This window comes from Salmo salar, chromosome ssa23 (assembly GCF_905237065.1).
Source record: "Salmo salar chromosome ssa23, Ssal_v3.1, whole genome shotgun sequence".
NCBI lineage: Eukaryota > Metazoa > Chordata > Actinopteri > Salmoniformes > Salmonidae > Salmo > Salmo salar.
Window position 1 is genome coordinate 51,475,601 of NC_059464.1, and position 23,658 is coordinate 51,499,258.

The 23,658-nt window shown below is 44.9% G+C and overlaps 1 protein-coding gene across 6 annotated transcripts in view; it reads right to left on the reverse strand.

Moving 5' to 3' along the window:
• The window catches only part of dapk2b (death-associated protein kinase 2b), a 56,448-nt gene that overhangs the window by 13,018 nt on the left and 19,772 nt on the right, over positions 1-23,658 (reverse strand). For all 6 annotated transcript variants that reach the window (XR_006761468.1, XR_006761465.1, XR_006761466.1 and 3 more), the window contains 2 exons: positions 11,913-12,051; positions 1,248-1,380 (listed from right to left, as the gene is read on the reverse strand). Coding sequence is in view for 2 of the 6 variants with exons in the window: in XM_045705948.1 (XP_045561904.1) it covers positions 1,248-1,380; positions 11,913-12,051 (272 nt within the window). In the remaining 4 variants the exon portion in view is untranslated. The remainder of the gene's footprint in view (positions 1-1,247; positions 1,381-11,912; positions 12,052-23,658) is intronic.

Here is a 23,658-nt window from a genome sequence, read left to right on the forward strand (position 1 = left end):
ATCACAATACTACAATACCACTACACAATACATTATCACAATACATTATCACAATACTACAATACCACTACACAACACATTATCACAATACTACAATACCACTAAACAATACATTATCACAATACAGTCTCCACACTACACAACACATTATCACAATACAGTCTCTCCACTACACAATACATTATCACAATACTACAATACCACTACACAATACATTATCACAATACTACAATACCAGTCTCTCCACTACACAATACATTATCACAATACTACAATACCACTACACAATACATTATCACAATACTACAATACCACAACACAATACATTATCACAATACTACAATACCACTACACAATACATTATCACAATACCGTCTCCACACTACATTATCACAATACTACAATACCACTACACAATACATTATCACAATACTACAATACCACTACACAATACATTATCACAATACTACAATACCACTACACAATACATTATCACAATACTACAATACCACTACACAATATATTATCACAATACTACAATACCACTACACAATACATTATCTCAATACTACAATACCACAACACAATACATTATCACAATAGTCTCTACACTACACATACATATCATCACAATACAGTCTCTCCACTACACAACACATTATAACAATACAGTCTCTCCACTACACAATACATTATCACAATACAGTCTCTCCACTACACAATACACATTATCACAATACCACTACACAATACATTATCACAATACAGTCTCTCCACTACACAATACATTATCACAATACAGTCTCTCCACTACACAATACATTATCACAATACAGTCTCTCCACTACACAATACACATTATCACAATACTACAATACCACTACACAATACATTACCACAATACAGTCTCTCCACTACACAATACATTATCACAATACAGTCTCTCCACTACACAATACATTATCACAATACAGTCTCTCCACTACACAATACATTATCACAATACAGTCTCTCCACTACACAATACACATTATCACAATACAGTCTCTCCACTACACAATACATTATAACAATACAGTCTCTCCACTACACAATACATTATCACAATACAGTCTCTCCACTACACAATGACACAACTCTACACATTCTCTCCAACATTGTCTACTGTCAAATATCAGTCAATAAAATGTAGATGAAGCCTGGTTTACATAAACATGGAGTCCTCGTCGACGCCGTGAAATACTTACCGACAAATTCAGGTGTTCCGAAGATCTTTTTAAAGTCCGTCCCGACCTGATCCATCTTATGGGCCAGACCGAAGTCTATGAGCTTGATGCGAGGTAGATCAACGTTCTTATCCAGCAGCATGATGTTCTCAGGCTGAAAACAAGAACCTCAGCTTTAGGTACTACAGAGCCCCCTGTTGATAAACAGGACGACCAGGATGACCAGGACATTAGGTACTACAGAGCCCCTGTTGATAAACAGGATGACCAGGACATTAGGTACTACAGAGCCCCCTGTTGATAAACAGGATGACCAGGACATTAGGTACTACAGAGCCCCTGTTGATAAACAGGATGACCAGGATGGCCAGGACATTAGGTACTACAGAGCCCCCTGTTGATAAACAGGATGACCAGGACATTAGGTACTACAGAGCCCCCTGTTGATAAACAGGATAACCAGGACATGAGGTACTACAGAGCCCCTGTTGATAACCAGGATGACCAGGATGACCAGGACATTAGGTACTACAGAGCCCCTGTTGATAAACAGGATAACCAGGACATTAGGTACTACAGAGCCCCTGTTGATAAACAGGATAACCAGGACATTAGGTACTACAGAGCCCCTGTTGATAAACAGGATGACCAGGATGACCAGGACATTAGGTACTACAGAGCCCCCTGTTGATAAACAGGATGACCAGGACATTAGGTACTACAGAGCCCCTGTTGATAAACAGGATGACCAGGATGACCAGGACATTAGGTACTACAGAGCCCCCTGTTGATAAACAGGATGGCCAGGATGACCAGGACATTAGGTACTACAGAGCCCCCTGTTGATAAACAGGATGACCAGGACATTAGGTACTACAGAGCCCCCTGTTGATAACCAGGATGACCAGGATGACCAGGACATTATGTACTACAGAGCCCCCTGTTGATAAACAGGATGACCAGGACATTAGGTACTACAGAGCCCCCTGTTGATAAACAGGATGACCAGGACATTAGGTACTACAGAGCCCCCTGTTGATAAACAGGATAACCAGGACATTAGGTACTACAGAGCCCCCTGTTGATAAACAGGGTGACCAGGACATTAGGTACTACAGAGCCCCCTGTTGATAAACAGGATAACCAGGACATTAGGTACTACAGAGCCCCCTGTTGATAAACAGGATGACCAGGACATTAGGTACTACAGAGCCCCTGTTGATGACCAGGATGACCAGGACATTAGGTACTACAGAGCCCCTGTTGATAAACAGGATAACCAGGACATTAGGTACTACAGAGCCCCTGTTGATAAACAGGATGACCAGGACATTAGGTACTACAGAGCCCCCTGTTGATAAACAGGATGACCAGGATGACCAGGACATTAGGTACTACAGAGCCCCCTGTTGATAAACAGGATGACCAGGATGACCAGGACATTAGGTACTACAGAGCCCCCTGTTGATAAACAGGATGACCAGGACATTAGGTACTACAGAGCCCCCTGTTGATAAACAGGATGACCAGGATGACCAGGACATTAGGTACTACAGAGCCCCCTGTTGATAAACAGGATGACCAGGACATTAGGTACTACAGAGCCCCCTGTTGATAAACAGGATGACCAGGATGACCAGGACATTAGGTACTACAGAGCCCCTGTTGATAAACAGGATAACCAGGACATTAGGTACTACAGAGCCCCCTGTTGATAACCAGGATGACCAGGACATTAGGTACTACAGAGCCCCCTGTTGATAAACAGGATGACCAGGACATTAGGTACTACAGAGCCCCCTGTTGATAAACAGGATGACCAGGACATTAGGTACTACAGAGCCCCTGTTGATAAACAGGATGACCAGGATGACCAGGACATTAGGTACTACAGAGCCCCTGTTGATAAACAGGATGACCAGGACATTAGGTACTACAGAGCCCCCTGTTGATAAACAGGATGACCAGGACATTAGGTACTACAGAGCCCCCTGTTGATAAACAGGATGGCCAGGACATTAGGTACTACAGAGCCCCCTGTTGATAAACAGGATGACCAGGACATTAGGTACTACAGAGCCCCCTGTTGATAAACAGGATGACCAGGACATTAGGTACTACAGAGCCCCCTGTTGATAAACAGGATGACCAGGACATTAGGTACTACAGAGCCCCCTGTTGATAAACAGGATGACCAGGATGACCAGGACATTAGGTACTACAGAGCCCCTGTTGATAAACAGGATGACCAGGACATTAGGTACTACAGAGCCCCCTGTTGATAACCAGGATGACCAGGACATTAGGTACTACAGAGCCCCCTGTTGATAAACAGGATGACCAGGACATTAGGTACTACAGAGCCCCCTGTTGATAAACAGGATAACCAGGACATGAGGTACTACAGAGCCCCTGTTGATAAACAGGATAACCAGGACATTAGGTACTACAGAGCCCCTGTTGATAACCAGGATGACCAGGATGACCAGGACATTAGGTACTACAGAGCCCCCTGTTGATAAACAGGATAAACAGGATGACCAGGACATTAGGTACTACAGAGCCCCCTGTTGATAAACAGGATGACCAGGACATTAGGTACTACAGAGCCCCCTGTTGATAAACAGGATAACCAGGATGACCAGGACATTAGGTACTACAGAGCCCCTGTTGATGACCAGGATGACCAGGACATTAGGTACTACAGAGCCCCCTGTTGATAAACAGGATAACCAGGACATTAGGTACTACAGAGCCCCCTGTTGATAAACAGGATAACCAGGACATTAGGTACTACAGAGCCCCCTGTTGATAAACAGGATGACCAGGACATTAGGTACTACAGAGCCCCTGTTGATGACCAGGACGACCAGGATGACCAGGACATTAGGTACTACAGAGCCCCTGTTGATAAACAGGATGACCAGGATGACCAGGACATTAGGTACTACAGAGCCCCTGTTGATAAACAGGATAACCAGGACATTAGGTACTACAGAGCCCCCTGTTGATAAACAGGATGACCAGGACATTAGGTACTACAGAGCCCCCTGTTGATAACCAGGATGACCAGGACATTAGGTACTACAGAGCCCCTGTTGATAAACAGGACGACCAGGATGACCAGGACATTAGGTACTACAGAGCCCCTGTTGATAAACAGGATGACCAGGACATTAGGTACTACAGAGCCCCCTGTTGATAACCAGGATGACCAGGACATTAGGTACTACAGAGCCCCCTGTTGATAACCAGGATGACCAGGACATTAGGTACTACAGAGCCCCCTGTTGATAAACAGGATAACCAGGACATTAGGTACTACAGAGCCCCCTGTTGATAACCAGGATGACCAGGACATTAGGTACTACAGAGCCCCTGTTGATAAACAGGACGACCAGGATAACCAGGACATTAGGTACTACAGAGCCCCTGTTGATAACCAGGATGACCAGGACATTAGGTACTACAGAGCCCCCTGTTGATAACCAGGATGACCAGGACATTAGGTACTACAGAGCCCCCTGTTGATAACCAGGATGACCAGGACATTAGGTACTACAGAGCCCCCTGTTGATAACCAGGATGACCAGGACATTAGGTACTACAGAGCCCCCTGTTGATAAACAGGATGACCAGGACATTAGGTACTACAGAGCCCCCTGTTGATAAACAGGATAAACAGGATGACCAGGACATTAGGTACTACAGAGCCCCCTGTTGATAAACAGGACGACCAGGATGACCAGGACATGAGGTACTACAGAGCCCCCTGTTGATAACCAGGATGACCAGGACATTAGGTACTACAGAGCCCCCTGTTGATAAACAGGATGACCAGGACATTAGGTACTACAGAGCCCCCTGTTGATAAACAGGATGACCAGGATGACCAGGACATTAGATAAACAGGGTCACTAGTCAAGCACCGCGAGATGTGTTTTGAGGTACCTGATTATAAATGGTCCATCTCAGCGTCACCATTGAAAGGAAGAACATTCCATAGGTTATATTGTGAACTGAGGTACAGTGAGGTGAAAGACTGATTATAGTTGCCCCTTACGCTAACCCCCCCTAAAAGATATAGATGCACTATTGTAAAGTGGTTGTTCCACTGGATATCATAAGGTGAATGCACCAATTTGTAAGTCGCTCTGGATAAGAGCGTCTGCTAAATGATTTAAATGTAAATGTAAATGTACATTTCGGGCAACCAATCGCAGCGCTCCAATGGATATATAAACTGTCGTCGAGTCCGACACCTTTGACTTATGTTTCAAAAGCATGAAAGCCGATGAGAGTTATGGCAAAACGGAGAGTTTTCATCAAAAGTAGCAAAAAATGTTTCAATTGCTAAATAACCGTTAACTTGGGGTACTTGCTAGTATTTTTCAAATCCGAAATGACACTTTTGTTACATTGTTTGCTAGCTCAGATGGTTAGCTGGTAACGGTAGCTAGCTAGACACTTGATAAAACTTGTTTTCTCAAAATGTATATTAGCTAGCTAAGTTAGCCATGTTATTAATACAAATACCGTCTGTTGAGGATGTCTGTCTGTCTGCTACAGGTCAGAGAGCATGTCTGTCTGTCTGCTACAGGTCAGAGAGAACAGGGAGAATGTCTGTCTGTCTGCTACAGGTCAGAGAGAACAGGGAGAATGTCTGTCTGACTACAGGTCAGAGAGAACAGGGAGAATGTTGTCTGTCTGCTACAGGTCAGAGAGAACAGGGAGAATGTCTGTCTGTCTGCTACAGGTCAGAGAGAACAGGGAGGATGTCTGTCTGTCTGCTACAGGTCAGAGAGAACAGGGAGAATGTCTGTCTGTCTGCTACAGGTCAGAGAGAACAGGGAGAATGTCTGTCTGCTACAGGTCAGAGAGAACGGAGGATGTCTGTCTGTCTGCTACAGGTCAGAGAGCATGTCTGTCTGTCTGCTACAGGTCAGAGAGAACATGGAGAATGTCTGTCTGTCTGCTACAGGTCAGAGAGAACAGGGACGAAGTCTGTCTGCTACAGGTCAGAGAGAACAGGGAGAATGTCTGTCTGTCTGCTACAGGTCAGAGAGCATGTCTGTCTGTCTGCTACAGGTCAGAGAGCATGTCTGTCTGTCTGCTACAGGTCAGAGAGCATGTCTGTCTGTCTGCTACAGGTCAGAGAGAACAGGGAGGATGTCTGTCTGCTACAGGTCAGAGAGAACAGGGAGAATGTCTGTCTGCTACAGGTCAGAGAGAACAGGGAGGATGTCTGTCTGTCTGCTACAGGTCAGAGAGCATGTCTGTCTGTCTGCTACAGGTCAGAGAGAACAGGGAGGATGTCTGTCTGCTACAGGTCAGAGAGAACAGGGAGGATGTCTGTCTGCTACAGGTCAGAGAGAACAGGGAGGATGTCTGTCTGCTACAGGTCAGAGAGAACAGGGAGAATGTGTGTCTGTCTGTCTGCTACAGGTCAGAGAGCATGTCTGTCTGTCTGCTACAGGTCAGGGAGGATGAATCATATTGAAATAGTGACTAGGGCTGTGGCGGTCATGGCGTTTTGTCTGTCGGTAATTGTCATGTAAATGCCTGCCGGTCTCACGGTAATTAACCGTTAATAAACATTAACACGTTAAGGATCTCCAGGCCCCCATGCATACAAGCCCTGATGCACCCCTTGGTGCAAAATAACAAAATAATAAGTCTAATAAATAAATGTAATATACTCCATCACAATAAATCCCTTATTTACTTTAGGCAGATCTAAAGAAACATCATAATATAGTTCTTTATTCCGTTTAACTACAATATTTACTTAAGGCACTGCCGAAAATTAAATTCAATTATTTTTAGAAAAAACAAATTAAATTATTTGGAATCGCTAGCCAGACAAAAATAAAAACCTGCTTATTTATATAATGAATATGAGTTTGGGTGATAATGTATAAATATTAAAGCATTAAACCTCTCAGTAAATGTATTAGTCGTACAAAAGTAATAGATAAATCCGAACTGGTTCCCCAGTAGATCAGCTCATCCATTTATCCTGACAGCCTCTCACTTTCAGTTCATTTAAAATATCACCCTTTCTCAAACAACCCACACAAACGTTCAGTTCAGTCAAAATATCACCCTTTCTCAAACAACCCACACAAACGTTCAGTTCAGTCAAAATATCCTCTCTGGGCAAGGCGGGACGAAATCGTCCCACCTACGCAACAGCCAGTTGAATCCTGTGGCGCGATTTTCAAAACCTTTGAAATGCTATTACTTCAATTTCTCAAAGATATGACTATTTTACAGCTATTTAAAGACAAGACTCTCGGTAATCTAACCACACTGTCCGATTTCAAAAAGGCTTTACAACAAAAGCAAAACATTAGATTATGTCAGCAGAGTACCAAGCCAGAAATAATCAGACACCCATTTTTCAAGCTAGCATATAATGTCACAAAAACCCAGAAGACAGCTAAATGCAGCACTAACCTTTGATGATCTTCATCAGATGACAACCCTAGGACATTATGTTATACAATACATGCATGTTTTGTTCAATCAAGTTCATATTTATATCAAAAAACAGCTTTTTACATTAGCATGTGACGTTCAGAACTAGCATACCCCCCGCAAACTTCCGGGGAATTCGCTAACATTTTACTAAATTACTCACGATAAACGTTCACAAAAAGCACAACAATTATTTTAAGAATTATAGATACAGAACTCCTCTATGCACTCGATATGTCCGATTTTAAAATAGCTTTTTGGTGAAAGCACATTTTGCAATATTCTAAGTACATAGCCCAGCCATCACGGGCTAGCTATTTAGACACCCGGCAAGTTTAGCACTCACCAATATCAGATTTACTATTATAAAAGTTTGATTACCTTTTGTTGTCTTCGTCAGAATGCACTCCCAGGACTTCTACTTCAATAGCAAATGTTGGTATGGTCCAAAATAATCCATCGTTATATCCGAATAGCGGCGTTTTGTTCGTGCGTCCCAGACACTATCCGAATGGTAAATCAGGGTCGTGCGCATGGCGCAATTCGTGACAAAAAAATCTAAACATTCCATTACCGTACTTCGAAGCATGTCAACCGCTGTTTAAAATCCATTTTTATGCCATTTTTCTCGTAAAAAAGCGATAATATTCCGACCGGGAATGTCCTTTTAGCTAAACAGAGGAAAGAAAACAAAGCTTTCGGTCGACGCGGGCACGAGCCTGAGTCTCACAGTACTGTAACCAGCCACTACCCAAACGCGCTATTTTGTTTCAGCCAGAGCCTGCAAAGCCACGATTCAGCTTTTTGCCGCCTTCTGAGAACCTATGGGAGCCGTAGGAAGTGTCACGTTACAGCTAAGATCCTCACTCTTCAATAAACAGAGACAAGAAGAACGACAACTTTTCAGACAGGCCACTTCCTGCATGAAATCTTCTCAGGTTTTTGCCTGCCATATGAGTTCTGTTATACTCACAGACACCATTCAAACAGTTTTAGAAACTTTAGGGTATTTTCTATCCAAAGCCAATAATTATATGCATATTCTAGTTACTGGGCAGGAGTAGTAACCAGATTAAATCGGGTACGTTTTTTATCCAGCCGTGTCAATACTGCCCCCTATCCCCAACAGGATATCACCCTTTCTCAAACAACCCACAGAAAGTTGGTTCCAATTCCAGTTTAATCCTCCAGAAAAGACAGAACAAATATCACAACAAATAATATAATCAAATTCAAATATACTAATTGATTAAATGAAAGAACATTATTTATGGAATCAAAAAAAAAGAAGGAATTATCTTTGTAAATTATATTATAAATAGGAAAGGTTGAGATTTATAACGTGTGCAGTAATATATTATGGAAGTGTCTAGTCTATCCAAAATTACAACCAACTGAGTGCAGCATTACTGCGAAAATGGTGGCGCCAAGTGGAAGTGGAAGAAGGTAACAAACTTGTTTTCCCCTTTTTTTATTAAAGACCAAAATCGGCTAAACATAATTTATCAGTTTTACTTGAGGACCAAAATGTTGACCGTGGTGCCATACAGGTTGCTAACCAGTTGGCAAGAGATTTTTCGATGTGCCGATTTCCTGGCACACGATTTATGACCTGATACACAAAACACTCTTATTAATTCAAAACTTAGATTTTATTAATTTAAATAATTATTCAAAATTCTTGCCACCAAGAGAATGTTATGTATACGGGGCATACAGCCACCTCAGCTCTGCAGATTTTGCTGCGAAGAGACAGAATCATTAGATCATTTAGTCTGGTATTATTTAGTCTGGTATTGTTTATTCTGGTATTGTTTATTCTGGTATTATTTAGTCTGGTATTATTTAGTCTGGTATTGTTTATTCTGGTATTGCCCCTGTGTAGTAGTTTGTTTCTGGTCACAGGTTCAGGAATGGATGAAAAATCACAACATTTCTCTAAAATTAACCCTACAAATAGCACTGTTGAGAGATTTGGAAAACCATTAGGCCTTGTGTTCGATGAGGTTGAGGTCAGGGCTCTGTGCAGGCTAGTCAAGTTCTTCCACACCAATTTCGACAAACCATTTCTGTATGGACCTTGCTTTGTGCACAGGGGCATTGCCATGCTGAAACAGGAAAGGGCCTTCCCTAAACTGTTGCCACAAAGTTGGTTGCACAGAATCGTCTAGAATGTCATTGTATGCTGAAGCATTAAGATTTCCCTTCACTGGAATTAAGGGGCCCGAACCATGAAAAACAGCCCCAGACCATTATTCCTCCTCCACCAAACTTTACAGTTGGCACTATTCATTGGGGCAGGTAGCGTTCTCCTGGCATCCACTTTTGTATATATAGCGTACATACATTATGATCCTGACTAGACTCCCAGTCCCTGCCGCTGAAAAACATCCCCACAGCATGATGCTTCCACCACCATGCTTCACCGTAGGGATGGTGCCAGGTTTCCTCCAGACGTGATGCTTGGCATTCAGGCCAAAGAGTTCAATCTTGTTTCTCATGGTCTGAGAGTCCTTTAGGTTCTCCAAGAGGGCTGTCATGTGCCTTTTACTGAGGAGTGGCTTCCGTCTGGCCACTCTACCATAAAGGCCTGATTGCTGCAGAGATGGTTGTCCTTCTGGAAGGTTCTCCCATCTCCACAGAGGAACTCTGGAGCTCTGTCAGAGTGACCATCGGGTTCTTGGTCACCTCCCTGACCAAGGCCCTTCTCTCCTGATTGCTCAGTTTGGCCAGGCGGCCAGCTCTAGGAAGAGTCTTGGTGGTACTAAACTTCTTCCATTTAAGAGTGATGGAGGCCACTGTGTTCTTGGTGAACTTCAATGCTGCAGAAATGTTTTGCTACCCTTCCCCAGATCTGTGCCTCGACACAATCCTGTCTCGGAGAATCTACGGACAATTCCTTCGACCTCATGTCTTGGTTTTTACTCTGACATGCACTGTCAACTGTGGGACCTTATATAGACAGGTGTGTGCCTTTCCAAATCATGTCCAATCAATTGAATTTACCACAGGTGGACTCCAATCAAGTTGTAGAAACATCTCAAGGATGATCAATGGAAACAGGATGCACCTGAGCTCAATTTCGAGTTTCATACCAAAGGGTCTGAATACTTATGTAAATAAGGTATTTCTGTTTGTCCGAATGCCCTGTATTGTATAACGGCAAAATCATCATTTTAATTCAGGCTTTTTGGGCCAATGTAGAACACCCATACGCTCTAATAATGATATGGGTGTTCTCAAATGCTTTGAATGAATCATCACCTCCATTTCGTTATGTTTGGCTTTGAAACAAGATCCACAGCGACCAGGTTCTTCGCGCAGTTTCAACCTGCTGTTGATCGATCCCAGCGAGGTCCAAAAAAACGTAGCCTAACAAGTGAGTTTTAAAAGATACTGTTTTCGATTGATGCCAGAGTGATTAGGGGGGGACAATAGAGCACCAGGCCATTACCAGATGGTGGTTAAAGAGTTGGGTAATAACAACGCATCAGCCCCATTCATGTCCATCAGCCCCATGTCATGTCCATCAGCCCCATTCATGCCCATCAGCCCCATTCATGCCCATCAGCCACATGCATGTCCATCAGCCACATGCATGTCCATCAGCCACATGCATGTCCATCAGCCCCATTCGTGTCCATCAGCCACATCCGTGTCCATCAGCCCCATTCGTGTCCATCAGCCCCATTCGTGTCCATCAGCCCCATTCATGTCCATCAGCCCCATTCATGTCCATCAGCCACATTAACGCCCATCAGCCCCATTTATGTCCATCAGCCCCATTCATGTCCATCAGCCCCATTAACGCCCATCAGCCACATTCATGCCCATCAGCCCCATTGATGTCCATCAGCCCCATTCATGTCCATCAGCCCCATTCATGCCCATCAGCCCCATTCATGTCCATCAGCCACATTAATGCCCATCAGCCCCATTCATGTCCATCAGCCCCATTCATGTCCATCAGCCCCATTCATGTCCGTAGTATGAGATTACCATGACTCGACGTTTACGACTGACTGCAGCCATGACTCATGACTGCCTGTGTGGTAGTAATATGGCCGCCGCCCTAACTTAGCGACACACTACACATGACGACAGCTCACCCCAATCCCTTTTGGAGGAAGTATTTCTAACCAACTGAGCTCAACTTCACCGCACGCGTTCCATATTGCTAAAAACGGCGTGAGCGTGTAAAAGTACCTTGAGGTCAAAGTGTGCAATTCTCTTGCTATGGAGGAACTGTACTCCGTTCAGGATCTGTTTGATGAACTGGGTAGCTTCCTCTTCACTCAGAGACTCCTTCTGGGCCAGGAAGTCGAACAGCTCTCCTCCAGCCACCCTGCAACACAAACACACACTTTTAGAGCTCCTGTGCTGCAGGTTATTAGGGAAATGATGTGTGGAATTCAGTGTCTTTCAGTGTGAGTCTGTCTAACTGACAGGCTGTCTGTCTGTCACACCATGCCTTCTATAACACTTCCTGACAGGCTGTCTGTCTGTCACACCATGCCTTCTATAACACTTACAGGACAGGCTGTCTGTCACACCATGCCTTCTATAACACTTACAGGACAGGCTGTCTGTCTGTCACACCATGCCTTCTATAACACTTCCTGACAGGCTGTCTGTCTGTCACACCATGCCTTCTATAACACTTACAGGACAGGCTGTCTGTCACACCATGCCTTCTATAACACTTACAGGACAGGCTGTCTGTCTGTCACACCATGCCTTCTATAACACTTACAGGACAGGCTGTCTGTCACACCATGCCTTCTATAACACTTACAGGACAGGCTGTCTGTCACACCATGCCTTCTATAACACTTACAGGACAGGCTGTCTGTCACACCATGCCTTCTATAACACTTACAGGACAGGATGTCTGTCTGTCTGTCACACCATGCCTTCTATAACACTTCCTGACAGGCTGTCTGTCTGTCACACCATGCCTTCTATAACACTTACAGGACAGGCTGTCTGTCTGTCACACCATGCCTTCTATAACACTTACAGGACAGGCTGTCTGTCTGTCACACCATGCCTTCTATAACACTTACAGGACAGGCTGTCTGTCTGTCACACCATGCCTTCTATAACACTTACAGGACAGGATGTCTGTCTGTCACACCATGCCTTCTATAACACTTACAGGACAGGCTGTCTGTCACACCATGCCTTCTATAACACTTACAGGACAGGCTGTCTGTCACACCATGCCTTCTATAACACTTACAGGACAGGCTGTCTGTCTGTCACACCATGCCTTCTATAACACTTCCTGACAGGCTGTCTGTCACACCATGCCTTCTATAACACTTACAGGACAGGCTGTCTGTCTGTCACACCATGCCTTCTATAACACTTCCTGACAGGCTGTCTGTCACACCATGCCTTCTATAACACTTCCTGACAGGCTGTCTGTCTGTCTGTCACACCATGCCTTCTATAACACTTCCTGACAGGCTGTCTGTCACACCATGCCTTCTATAACACTTCCTGACAGGCTGTCTGTCTGTCTGTCACACCATGCCTTCTATAACACTTACAGGACAGGATGTCTGTCACACCATGCCTTCTATAACACTTACAGGACAGGCTGTCTGTCTGTCACACCATGCCTTCTATAACACTTCCTGACAGGCTGTCTGTCACACCATGCCTTCTATAACACTTCCTGACAGGCTGTCTGTCTGTCTGTCACACCATGCCTTCTATAACACTTCCTGACAGGCTGTCTGTCTGTCTGTCACACCATGCCTTCTATAACACTTCCTGACAGGCTGTCTGTCTGTCTGTCACACCACTCCTTCTATAACTAATACATGATATTTCCCTGCTATAGTATTTATTGTGCTTAATAATAGTATTATTGAACAGCACTGTCACTCCCCCTGGCTTTGGGTGATTAAGATGTTAAATATATATTTCTTTATCCCAATCTTTTTTTTTTTTAGTTAGTTCCATGTTTTGTCCCATTAAATGAGTTTCTTGCAACAGGGCTGTCCACATTTTAAATGTATTGTATTATTTGTTTCATTTTAAAATGTGACATGCCATGCACTTCACATTCCATGAAAATATGTTAAATTCTGAAAAAAGTATTATGTCTACCGGCCATACATCTAAATGAGTCAAAGATTGTCATTCCTGTAGTAATATAGGAAGAAGTTGATCATATACAATATGCTGACAACATGTACTTCAGATTAACGTTTGTGCCATTATTAATAATTCAAAACAAAAGCAGGAGAGACCGAGAGAGAACATTTTCACACAATACCCCTAATATACCCATTGTTTCCCCCTCTACCTTCCTCCCCGCTGCCCTGTGATCCAATTCCCGAGTAAACTAAACCATTCCTATATCTACCAAGCGCTTATTTCAATATGAAAATCTATTAAAAAAGTCGTCTTATTTTAAAGTTTTAAACCAGATTCATTTATTCACTTAAAAAAAAGAAAGAAAAATGCTAAAATTCCCCCCCCCCAAAAAAAGGGATTATAGATAGCCATTCTGAGATCGATAGAAAATACATCAATAAAATTAAACAAAATAAAAAAAATCTAATGTTATTTGTCACATGCACCGAATACAACAGGTGTAGATCTTACAGTGAAATGCTGACTTACAAGCGCTTTAATCAACAATGCAGGATCACTTGAATCGTTGTCAGTGATACAGACAATCGAAAAACAGAAAATAATGACATGTACACCTATCGTTCTTCATTCTTCTCTGTTTTTAAATGTCATAGTTCATTTGTCCAGGGAAGCCAAGAGTTCGTTGCTTCATATTTTTCCCCTTTTGAAGTTCATCTGCTCCAAGTAAAGTTATGTGTTTGATTTATGAGGAATAATTCATAATAATTACACCTCGTTTTTTTTTTTTTTCAGTCGAATTTCAAACGGTGTCGTTTGAAATAAAAAATAAAAAAGTAGCCTAGTTATTATTATTATTACGGAGTGAAATCAGGAACAATGATCATGATTTGGAAACGTTTGTTTTTTTAAATATGATTTTAGAAAAAGAATAAGCCTTCATTCACCAGAGTTTCTGTGAATTATTCTCATATTTTCTTCAGTAAAGTCAAACCTGGCTACATTCCTATGAATATGTCAGTTATATATTCAAGACTCCTCGACCTTCTTGTGTTTACAGTGTGGGAAGGATTTTCTTCATTGTCGTGCTTTTACAGGTATTTTGCTGCGTTAAATATGAACTCATCTCGGTTACGGAAGACGTTCAGCCTTGCTGGAAATTGCAGCACGAATCTCAACCCCATGTTGTACAATTCAGTCTTAATGTTATGGGATTGTTGTTGATTGAAGGACACTCCTTCACCGACTATTGATCTCACCAGCAGGGCCCTTGGTTTTGCGCCGGGCGCCGGTTTATGTTGGACAGTCCGATGGACCCTGTCAAGCTCAGGTGACTCTGGCAGCACCTTGTCCCCCGGGATCTCCATCGACGGGTTATCAGTGAAGGTGGTAGCCTGCGGTCGTTCCACTCTCTCGGGCAGGCCTGGGATTTTTGATGGTTTTGGTATCTTGATTGATTCTGGAGAGACATCAGCTCTTCTCCAGCTCAGTAACCCGAGCGTGTATGGCAGTTGCTGACGTTTCCAAGTCTGTAACTCGTACTCCCTGGGCTTTCACAGCAATTTTGAGTTTAGATAAAGATGCCTTTGAATTGACTTGTTTAGCTCCGCTGCAACAGCTTTCGTGATTGCCGCTTTAAGAAATGTTGTCTCCTGCTCAAACATTGTAGATAAATAAGCCTGGTGTTCGGCATGTGCTCTGATGTTTTTTGGTGCTGATTGTTGCTCCACGGCTATTTTCCTTTATGAAATAGCTACTAGCTAAATTGGTCCATTTTGTTTACATCTCTGGTATTTAAATATTAGGTCCGTGTTTATTGTGTCGTATTTTAAGCAGTAAAAGGGAGGTAATATTGAATGATATGTGCGCGCCATCACTCACCCGGAACCGGAATCAGTTGTTTTAAACTTAAACGTCATTGAGAGCATTTTGACACTGGCAACTACTTGGTATCTGACCGCAAGGAAGGCGCTAGAGGGTAGTGCGTACGGCCCAGTACGTCACCGGGGCCAAGCTTCCTGCCATCCAGGACCTCTATACCAGGCGGTGTCAGAGGAAGGCCCTAAGACCCCAGCCACCCAATTCATAGACTGTTCTCTCTGCTACCGCACGGCAAGAAACATCGATGCACCAACAGGACTCTCAACAGCTTCTAGGCTCAAGCTATAACACTGCTGAATAGTTAGTCCGAGTAGCTATTTGGTTAAATATTTATTTAATATTGCATTTTGATAAGCGGTTTATCCCCCCCAAAAATACATCTCGTATTATCGGCCAGTTATTGGCCACCTTACTATTCTGTTCAATTACAAGATTTATTTGTGTCACGGTTGTGTGTAGGAATGGACCAAAGCTCAGCGTGGGTATCGTTCCACATCTTTTATTTAAATGTGAAACTTTGCAAAACAAAACAATAAACTATAAACAAAACACAAACCGTGACGACAGAGTTGCAACATGCACTAACTCAAAAATAATCTCCCACTAACACAGGTGGGGGAAAAAACTACTTAAATATGATCCCCAATTAGAGACAACGATGACCAGCTGCCTCTAATTGGGAATCATACAAAACCCCCAACATAGAAAAAATAAACTAGAACACAACATAGAAAAAATAAACTAGATTAATTTTAAAAAAACAGTCACGCTCTGACCTACTCTACCATAGAAAATAAGAGCACTCTATGGTCGGGATGTGACAATTTGTTTCATTTTGTTCAAAAAAAGAGACATCAACCTTGTATCCAAATAAAATCAAATGTATTTATAATGCCCTTCTTACATCAGCTGATATTCTCAAAGTGCTGTACAGAAACCAAGCCTAAAAATCCCAAACAGCAAGCAATGCAGGGGTAGAAGCACGGTGGCTAGGAAAAACTCCCTAGGAAAAACTCCTAGAAAGGCCAGAACCTAGGAAGAAACCTAGAGAGGAACCAAGCAATGCAGGGGTAGAAGCACAGTGGCTAGGAAGTGTTTACTAGATAGTTGGCTAGCCTTCCGGTAAAAATGACCTGAAATCCGTTAGCTATATTTTAGAGGTAAAAAGTTGGATATTAAATTGTGTGGTCTGTCGCACAGTCAAATTTTACAATATACAGTGTGTCCCACAAAATGTGTAAATATAGTACTTTTTTTTTTTAAACTCTCACAACTTAATAGATAAATTGCAAGTTCGAGGTGGTTTAATCCCCTAACTAAACGATAGAGTGTCTGAAGTTAGGGGGAGTCTGAAGTTAGGGGGAGTCTGATGTTAGGGGGGAGTCTGATGTTGGGGGGAGTCTGATGTTAGGGGGAGTCTGAAGTTAGGGGGGAGTCTGAAGTTAGGGGGAGTCTGATGTTAGGGGGAGTCTGAAGTTAGGGGGAGTCTGATGTTGGGGGGAGTCTGATGTTGGGGGGAGTCTGATGTTGGGGGGAGTCTGATGTTAGGGGAGTCTGATGTTGGGGGGAGTCTGATGTTAGGGGGGAGTCTGATGTTGGGGGGGAGTCTGATGTTAGGGGGAGTCTGATGTTGGGGGGAGTCTGAAGTTAGGGGGAGTCTGATGTTGGGGGGAGTCTGATGTTGGGGGGAGTCTGATGTTAGGGGGAGTCTGATGTTGGGGGGAGTCTGAAGTTGGGGGGAGTCTGATGTGGGGGGAGTCTGATGTTGGGGGGGAGTCTGATGTTGGGGGGAGTCTGATGTTGAGGGAGAGTCTGATGTTGGGGGGAGTCTGATGTTGGGGGGGAGTCTGATGTTGGGGGGAGTCTGATGTAGGGGGGAGTCTGAAGTTGGGGGGAGTCTGATGTTGGGGGGGAGTCTGATGTTGGGGGAGTCTGATGTAGGGGGAGTCTGAAGTTGGGGGGAGTCTGATGGGGGAGTCTGATGTTGGGGGAGAGTCTGATGTTAGGGGGAGTCTGATGTTAGGGGGGAGTCTGATGTTGGGGGGAGTCTGATGTTGGGGGAGTCTGATGTTGGGGGAGTCTGATGTTAGGGGGAGTCTGATGTTGGGGGGAGTCTGATGTTGGGGGGAGTCTGATGTTAGGGGGAGTCTGATGTTAGGGGGGAGTCTGATGTTGGGGGAGTCTGATGTTAGGGGGAGTCTGATGTTAGGGGGGAGTCTGATGTTAGGGGGAGTCTGATGTTGGGGGGAGTCTGATGTTGGGGGGAGTCTGATGTTGGGGGGAGTCTGATGTTGGGGGGGAGTCTGATGTTGGGGGAGTCTGATGTTGGGGGGAGTCTGATGTTAGGGGAGTCTGATGTTGGGGGGAGTCTGATGTTGGGGGGAGTCTGATGTTGGGGGGAGTCTGATGTTGGGGGAGTCTGATGTTGGGGGAGTCTGATGTTGGGGGGAGTCTGATGTTGGGGGGAGTCTGAAGTTAGGGGGAGTCTGATGTTGGGGGGAGTCTGATGTTGGGGGAGTCTGATGTTGGGGGAGTCTGATGTTAGGGGAGAGTCTGATGTTGGGGGAGTCTGATGTTGGGGGGGAGTCTGATGTTGGGGGAGAGTCTGATGTTGGGGGAGAGTCTGATGTTGGGGGGAGTCTGATGTTAGGGGGAGTCTGATGTTGGGGGGGAGTCTGATGTTAGGGGGGAGTCTGATGTTGGGGGGAGTCTGATGTTAGGGGGAGTCTGATGTTGGGGGGGAGTCTGATGTTGGGGGGAGTCTGATGTTGGGGGGAGTCTGATGTTAGGGGGAGTCTGATGTTGGGGGGAGTCTGATGTTGGGGGGAGTCTGATGTTGGGGGGGAGTCTGATGTTGGGGGGAGTCTGATGTTGGGGGGGAGTCTGATGTGGGGAGTCTGATGTTAGGGGGGAGTCTGATGTTGGGGGAGTCTGATGTTGGGGGGAGTCTGATGTTGGGGGGGAGTCTGATGTTGGGGGGAGTCTGATGTTGGGGGGAGTCTGATGTTGGGGGGAGTCTGATGTTGGGGGGAGTCTGATGTTGGGGGGGAGTCTGATGTTGGGGGGAGTCTGATGTTGGGGGGAGTCTGATGTTGGGGGAGTCTGATGTTGGGGAGTCTGATGTTGGGGGAGTCTGATGTTGGGGGGAGTCTGATGTTGGGGGAGTCTGATGTTGGGGGGAGTCTGATGTTGGGGGGAGTCTGATGTTGGGGGAGTCTGATGTTGGGGGGAGTCTGATGTTGGGGGAGTCTGATGTTGGGGGGAGTCTGATGTTGGGGGAGTCTGATGTTGGGGGAGTCTGATGTTGGGGGGAGTCTGATGTTGGGGGGAGTCTGATGTTGGGGGAGTCTGATGTTGGGGGGAGTCTGATGTTGGGGGAGTCTGATGTTGGGGGGAGTCTGATGTTGGGGGGAGTCTGATGTTGGGGGGAGTCTGATGTTGGGGGGAGTCTGATGTTGGGGGGAGTCTGATGTTGGGGGGAGTCTGATGTTGGGGGAGTCTGATGTTGGGGGGAGTCTGATGTTGGGGGGAGTCTGATGTTGGGGGGAGTCTGATGTTGGGGGAGTCTGATGTTGGGGGAGTCTGATGTTAGGGGGAGTCTGATGTTGGGGGGAGTCTGATGTTGGGGGAGTCTGATGTTGGGGGGAGTCTGATGTTGGGGGGAGTCTGATGTTGGGGGGAGTCTGATGTTGGGGGGAGTCTGATGTTGGGGGGAGTCTGATGTTGGGGGGAGTCTGATGTTGGGGGGAGTCTGATGTTGGGGGGAGTCTGATGTTGGGGGAGTCTGATGTTGGGGGGAGTCTGATGTTGGGGGAGTCTGATGTTGGGGGAGTCTGATGTTGGGGGGGAGTCTGATGTTGGGGGGAGTCTGATGTTGGGGGGAGTCTGATGTTGGGGGGGAGTCTGATGTTGGGGGAGTCTGATGTGGGGGAGTCTGATGTTGGGGGGAGTCTGATGTTGGGGGGAGTCTGATGTTGGGGGAGTCTGATGTTGGGGGGAGTCTGATGTTGGGGGGGAGTCTGATGTTGGGGGAGTCTGATGTTAGGGGGAGTCTGATGTTGGGGGGAGTCTGATGTTGGGGGGAGTCTGATGTTGGGGGAGTCTGATGTTGGGGGGGAGTCTGATGTTGGGGGGAGTCTGATGTTGGGGGGGAGTCTGATGTTGGGGGAGTCTGATGTTGGGGGGAGTCTGATGTTGGGGGAGTCTGATGTTGGGGGAGTCTGATGTTGGGGGGAGTCTGATGTTGGGGGGAGTCTGATGTTGGGGGGAGTCTGATGTTGGGGGGAGTCTGATGTTGGGGGAGTCTGATGTTGGGGGAGTCTGATGTTGGGGGGAGTCTGATGTTGGGGGGAGTCTGATGTTGGGGGGAGTCTGATGTTGGGGGAGTCTGATGTTGGGGGAGTCTGATGTTGGGGGGAGTCTGATGTGGGGAGTCTGATGTTGGGGGGAGTCTGATGTTGGGGGGAGTCTGATGTTGGGGGGAGTCTGATGTTGGGGGGAGTCTGATGTTGGGGGAGTCTGATGTTGGGGGGAGTCTGATGTTGGGGGAGTCTGATGTTGGGGGGAGTCTGATGTTGGGGGGAGTCTGATGTTGGGGGAGTCTGATGTTGGGGGGAGTCTGATGTTGGGGGGAGTCTGATGTTAGGGGGAGTCTGATGTTGGGGGGAGTCTGATGTTGGGGGAGTCTGATGTTGGGGGAGTCTGATGTTGGGGGGGAGTCTGATGTTGGGGGGAGTCTGATGTTGGGGGGAGTCTGATGTTGGGGGGAGTCTGATGTTGGGGGGAGTCTGATGTTGGGGGGAGTCTGATGTTGGGGAGTCTGATGTTGGGGGGAGTCTGATGTTGGGGGAGTCTGATGTTGGGGGGAGTCTGATGTTGGGGGGGAGTCTGATGTTGGGGGGAGTCTGATGTTGGGGGAGTCTGATGTTGGGGGGAGTCTGATGTTGGGGGAGTCTGATGTTGGGGGAGTCTGATGTTGGGGGGAGTCTGATGTTGGGGGGAGTCTGATGTTGGGGGGGAGTCTGATGTTGGGGGAGTCTGATGTTGGGGGAGTCTGATGTTGGGGGAGTCTGATGTTGGGGAGTCTGATGTTAGGGGGAGTCTTATGTTGGGGGAGTCTGATGTTGGGGGGAGTCTGATGTTGGGGGGAGTCTGATGTTAGGGGGAGTCTGATGTTGGGGGGAGTCTGATGTTGGGGGGAGTCTGATGTTGGGGGGAGTCTGATGTTGGGGGGAGTCTGATGTTGGGGGAGTCTGATGTTGGGGGGAGTCTGATGTTGGGGGAGTCTGATGTTGGGGGAGTCTGATGTTGGGGGGAGTCTGATGTTGGGGGGAGTCTGATGTTAGGGGGGAGTCTGATGTTGGGGGGTTGGGGGGGAGTCTGATGGGGGAGTCTGATGTTGGGGGGGAGTCTGATGTTGGGGGGAGTCTGATGTTGGGGGGGAGTCTGATGGGGGAGTCTGATTGTTCTATGTTTCTCTCTGCGTTGTTGGGAAGGACCTGTCAGCATTTCACTGTTAGTTAACACCTGTTGTTTACGAAGGATGTGACAATTACAATTTTGATTTAGACAGCCGATAACACCATGGACAAAACATCCTCTGTTAGACAGGGCCAGCCGATAACACCATGGACAAAACATCCTCTGTTAGACAGGGCCAGCCGATAACACCATGGACAAAACATCCTCTGTTAGACAGGGCCAGCCGATAACACCATGGACAAAACATCCTCTGTTAGACAGGGCCAGCCGATAACACCATGGACAAAACATCCTCTGTTAGACAGGGCTAGCCGATAACACCATGGAAAAAAACATCCTCTCTATATTTTATCACACTAATGTCTGCTCTTCTCTAAGAGATTGTACTCTCACAGACTGGACTCTCACGGGCTGGAGTCTCACGGGCTGGAGTCTCACGGGCTGGACTCTCAGGTGTATATCAGGCTATAGATGGTCTATATATATATCCAGGCTATAGATGGTCTATATACTGTATATCCAGTCTATATATGGTCTATATACTGTCTATCCAGTCTATAGATGGTCTACATACTGTCTATCCAGTCTATAGATGGTCTATATACTGTATATCCAGTCTATATATGGTCTATATACTGTCTATCCAGTCTATAGATGGTCTACATACTGTCTATCCAGTCTATAGATGGTCTATATACTGTCTATCCAGTCTATAGATGGTCTATATATACATCCAGTCTATAGATGGTCTACATAATGTACATCCAGTCTAATAGATGGTCTATATACTGTCTATCCAGTCTAATAGATGGTCTATATACTGTATATCCAGTCTATAGATGGTCTATATACTGTATATCCAGTCTATAGATGGTCTACATATACATCCAGTCTAATAGATGGTCTATATACTGTCTATCCAGTCTAATAGATGGTCTATATACTGTCTATCCAGTCTAATAGATGGTCTATATATACATCCAGTCTATAGATGGTCTATATATACATCCAGTCTATAGATGGTCTATATACTGTCTATCCAGTCTAATAGATGGTCTATATACTGTCTATCCAGTCTATAGATGGTCTATATATACATCCAGTCTATAGATGGTCTATATACTGTCTATCCAGTCTAATAGATGGTCTATATACTGTCTATCCAGTCTGTCCAGTCTATAGATGGTCTACATACTGTCTATCCAGTCTATAGATGGTCTATATACTGTACATCCAGTCTATAGATGGTCTATATACTGTCTAGATGGTCTATATACTGTCTATCCAGTCTATAGATGGTCTATATACTGTCTATCCAGTCTATAGATGGTCTATATACTGTCTATCCAGTCTATCCAGTCTATAGATGGTCTATATACTGTATATTCAGTCTGTCCAGTCTATAGATGGTCTATATACTGTCTATCCAGTCTATAGATGGTCTATATACTGTCTATCCAGTCTATCCAGTCTATAGATGGTCTATATACTGTATATTCAGTCTGTCCAGTCTATAGATGGTCTATATACTGTCTATCCAGTCTATAGATGGTCTATATACTGTCTATCCAGTCTATAGATGGTCTATATACTGTCTATCCAGTCTATAGATGGTCTATATACTGTATATTCAGTCTGTCCAGTCTATAGATGGTCTATATACTGTCTATCCAGTCTATAGATGGTCTATATACTGTCTATCCAGTCTATAGATGGTCTATATACTGTCTATCCAGTCTATCCAGTCTATAGATGGTCTATATACTGTATATTCAGTCTGTCCAGTCTATAGATGGTCTATATACTGTCTATCCAGTCTATAGATGGTCTATATACTGTCTATCCAGTCTATCCAGTCTATAGATGGTCTATATACTGTCTATCCAGTCTATCCAGGCTATAGATGGTCTATATACTGTCTATCCAGTCTATCCAGTCTATAGATGGTCTATATACTGTCTATCCAGGCTATAGATGGTCTATATACTGTCTATCCAGTCTGTCCAGTCTATAGATGGTCTATATACTGTCTATCCAGTCTATAGATGGTCTATATACTGTCTATCCAGTCTATAGATGGTCTATATACTGTCTATCCAGTCTATCCAGTCTATAGATGGTCTATATACTGTCTATCCAGGCTATAGATGGTCTATATACTGTCTATCCAGTCTATCCAGTCTATAGATGGTCTATATACTGTCTATCCAGGCTATAGATGGTCTATATACTGTCTATCCAGTCTGTCCAGTCTATAGATGGTCTATATACTGTCTATCCAGTCTATAGATGGTCTATATACTGTCTATCCAGTCTATCCAGTCTATAGATGGTCTATATACTGTCTATCCAGTCTATCCAGTCTATAGATGGTCTATATACTGTCTATCCAGGCTATAGATGGTCTATATACTGTCTATCCAGTCTATCCAGGCTATAGATGGTCTATATACTGCCTATCCAGTCTATAGATGGTCTATAT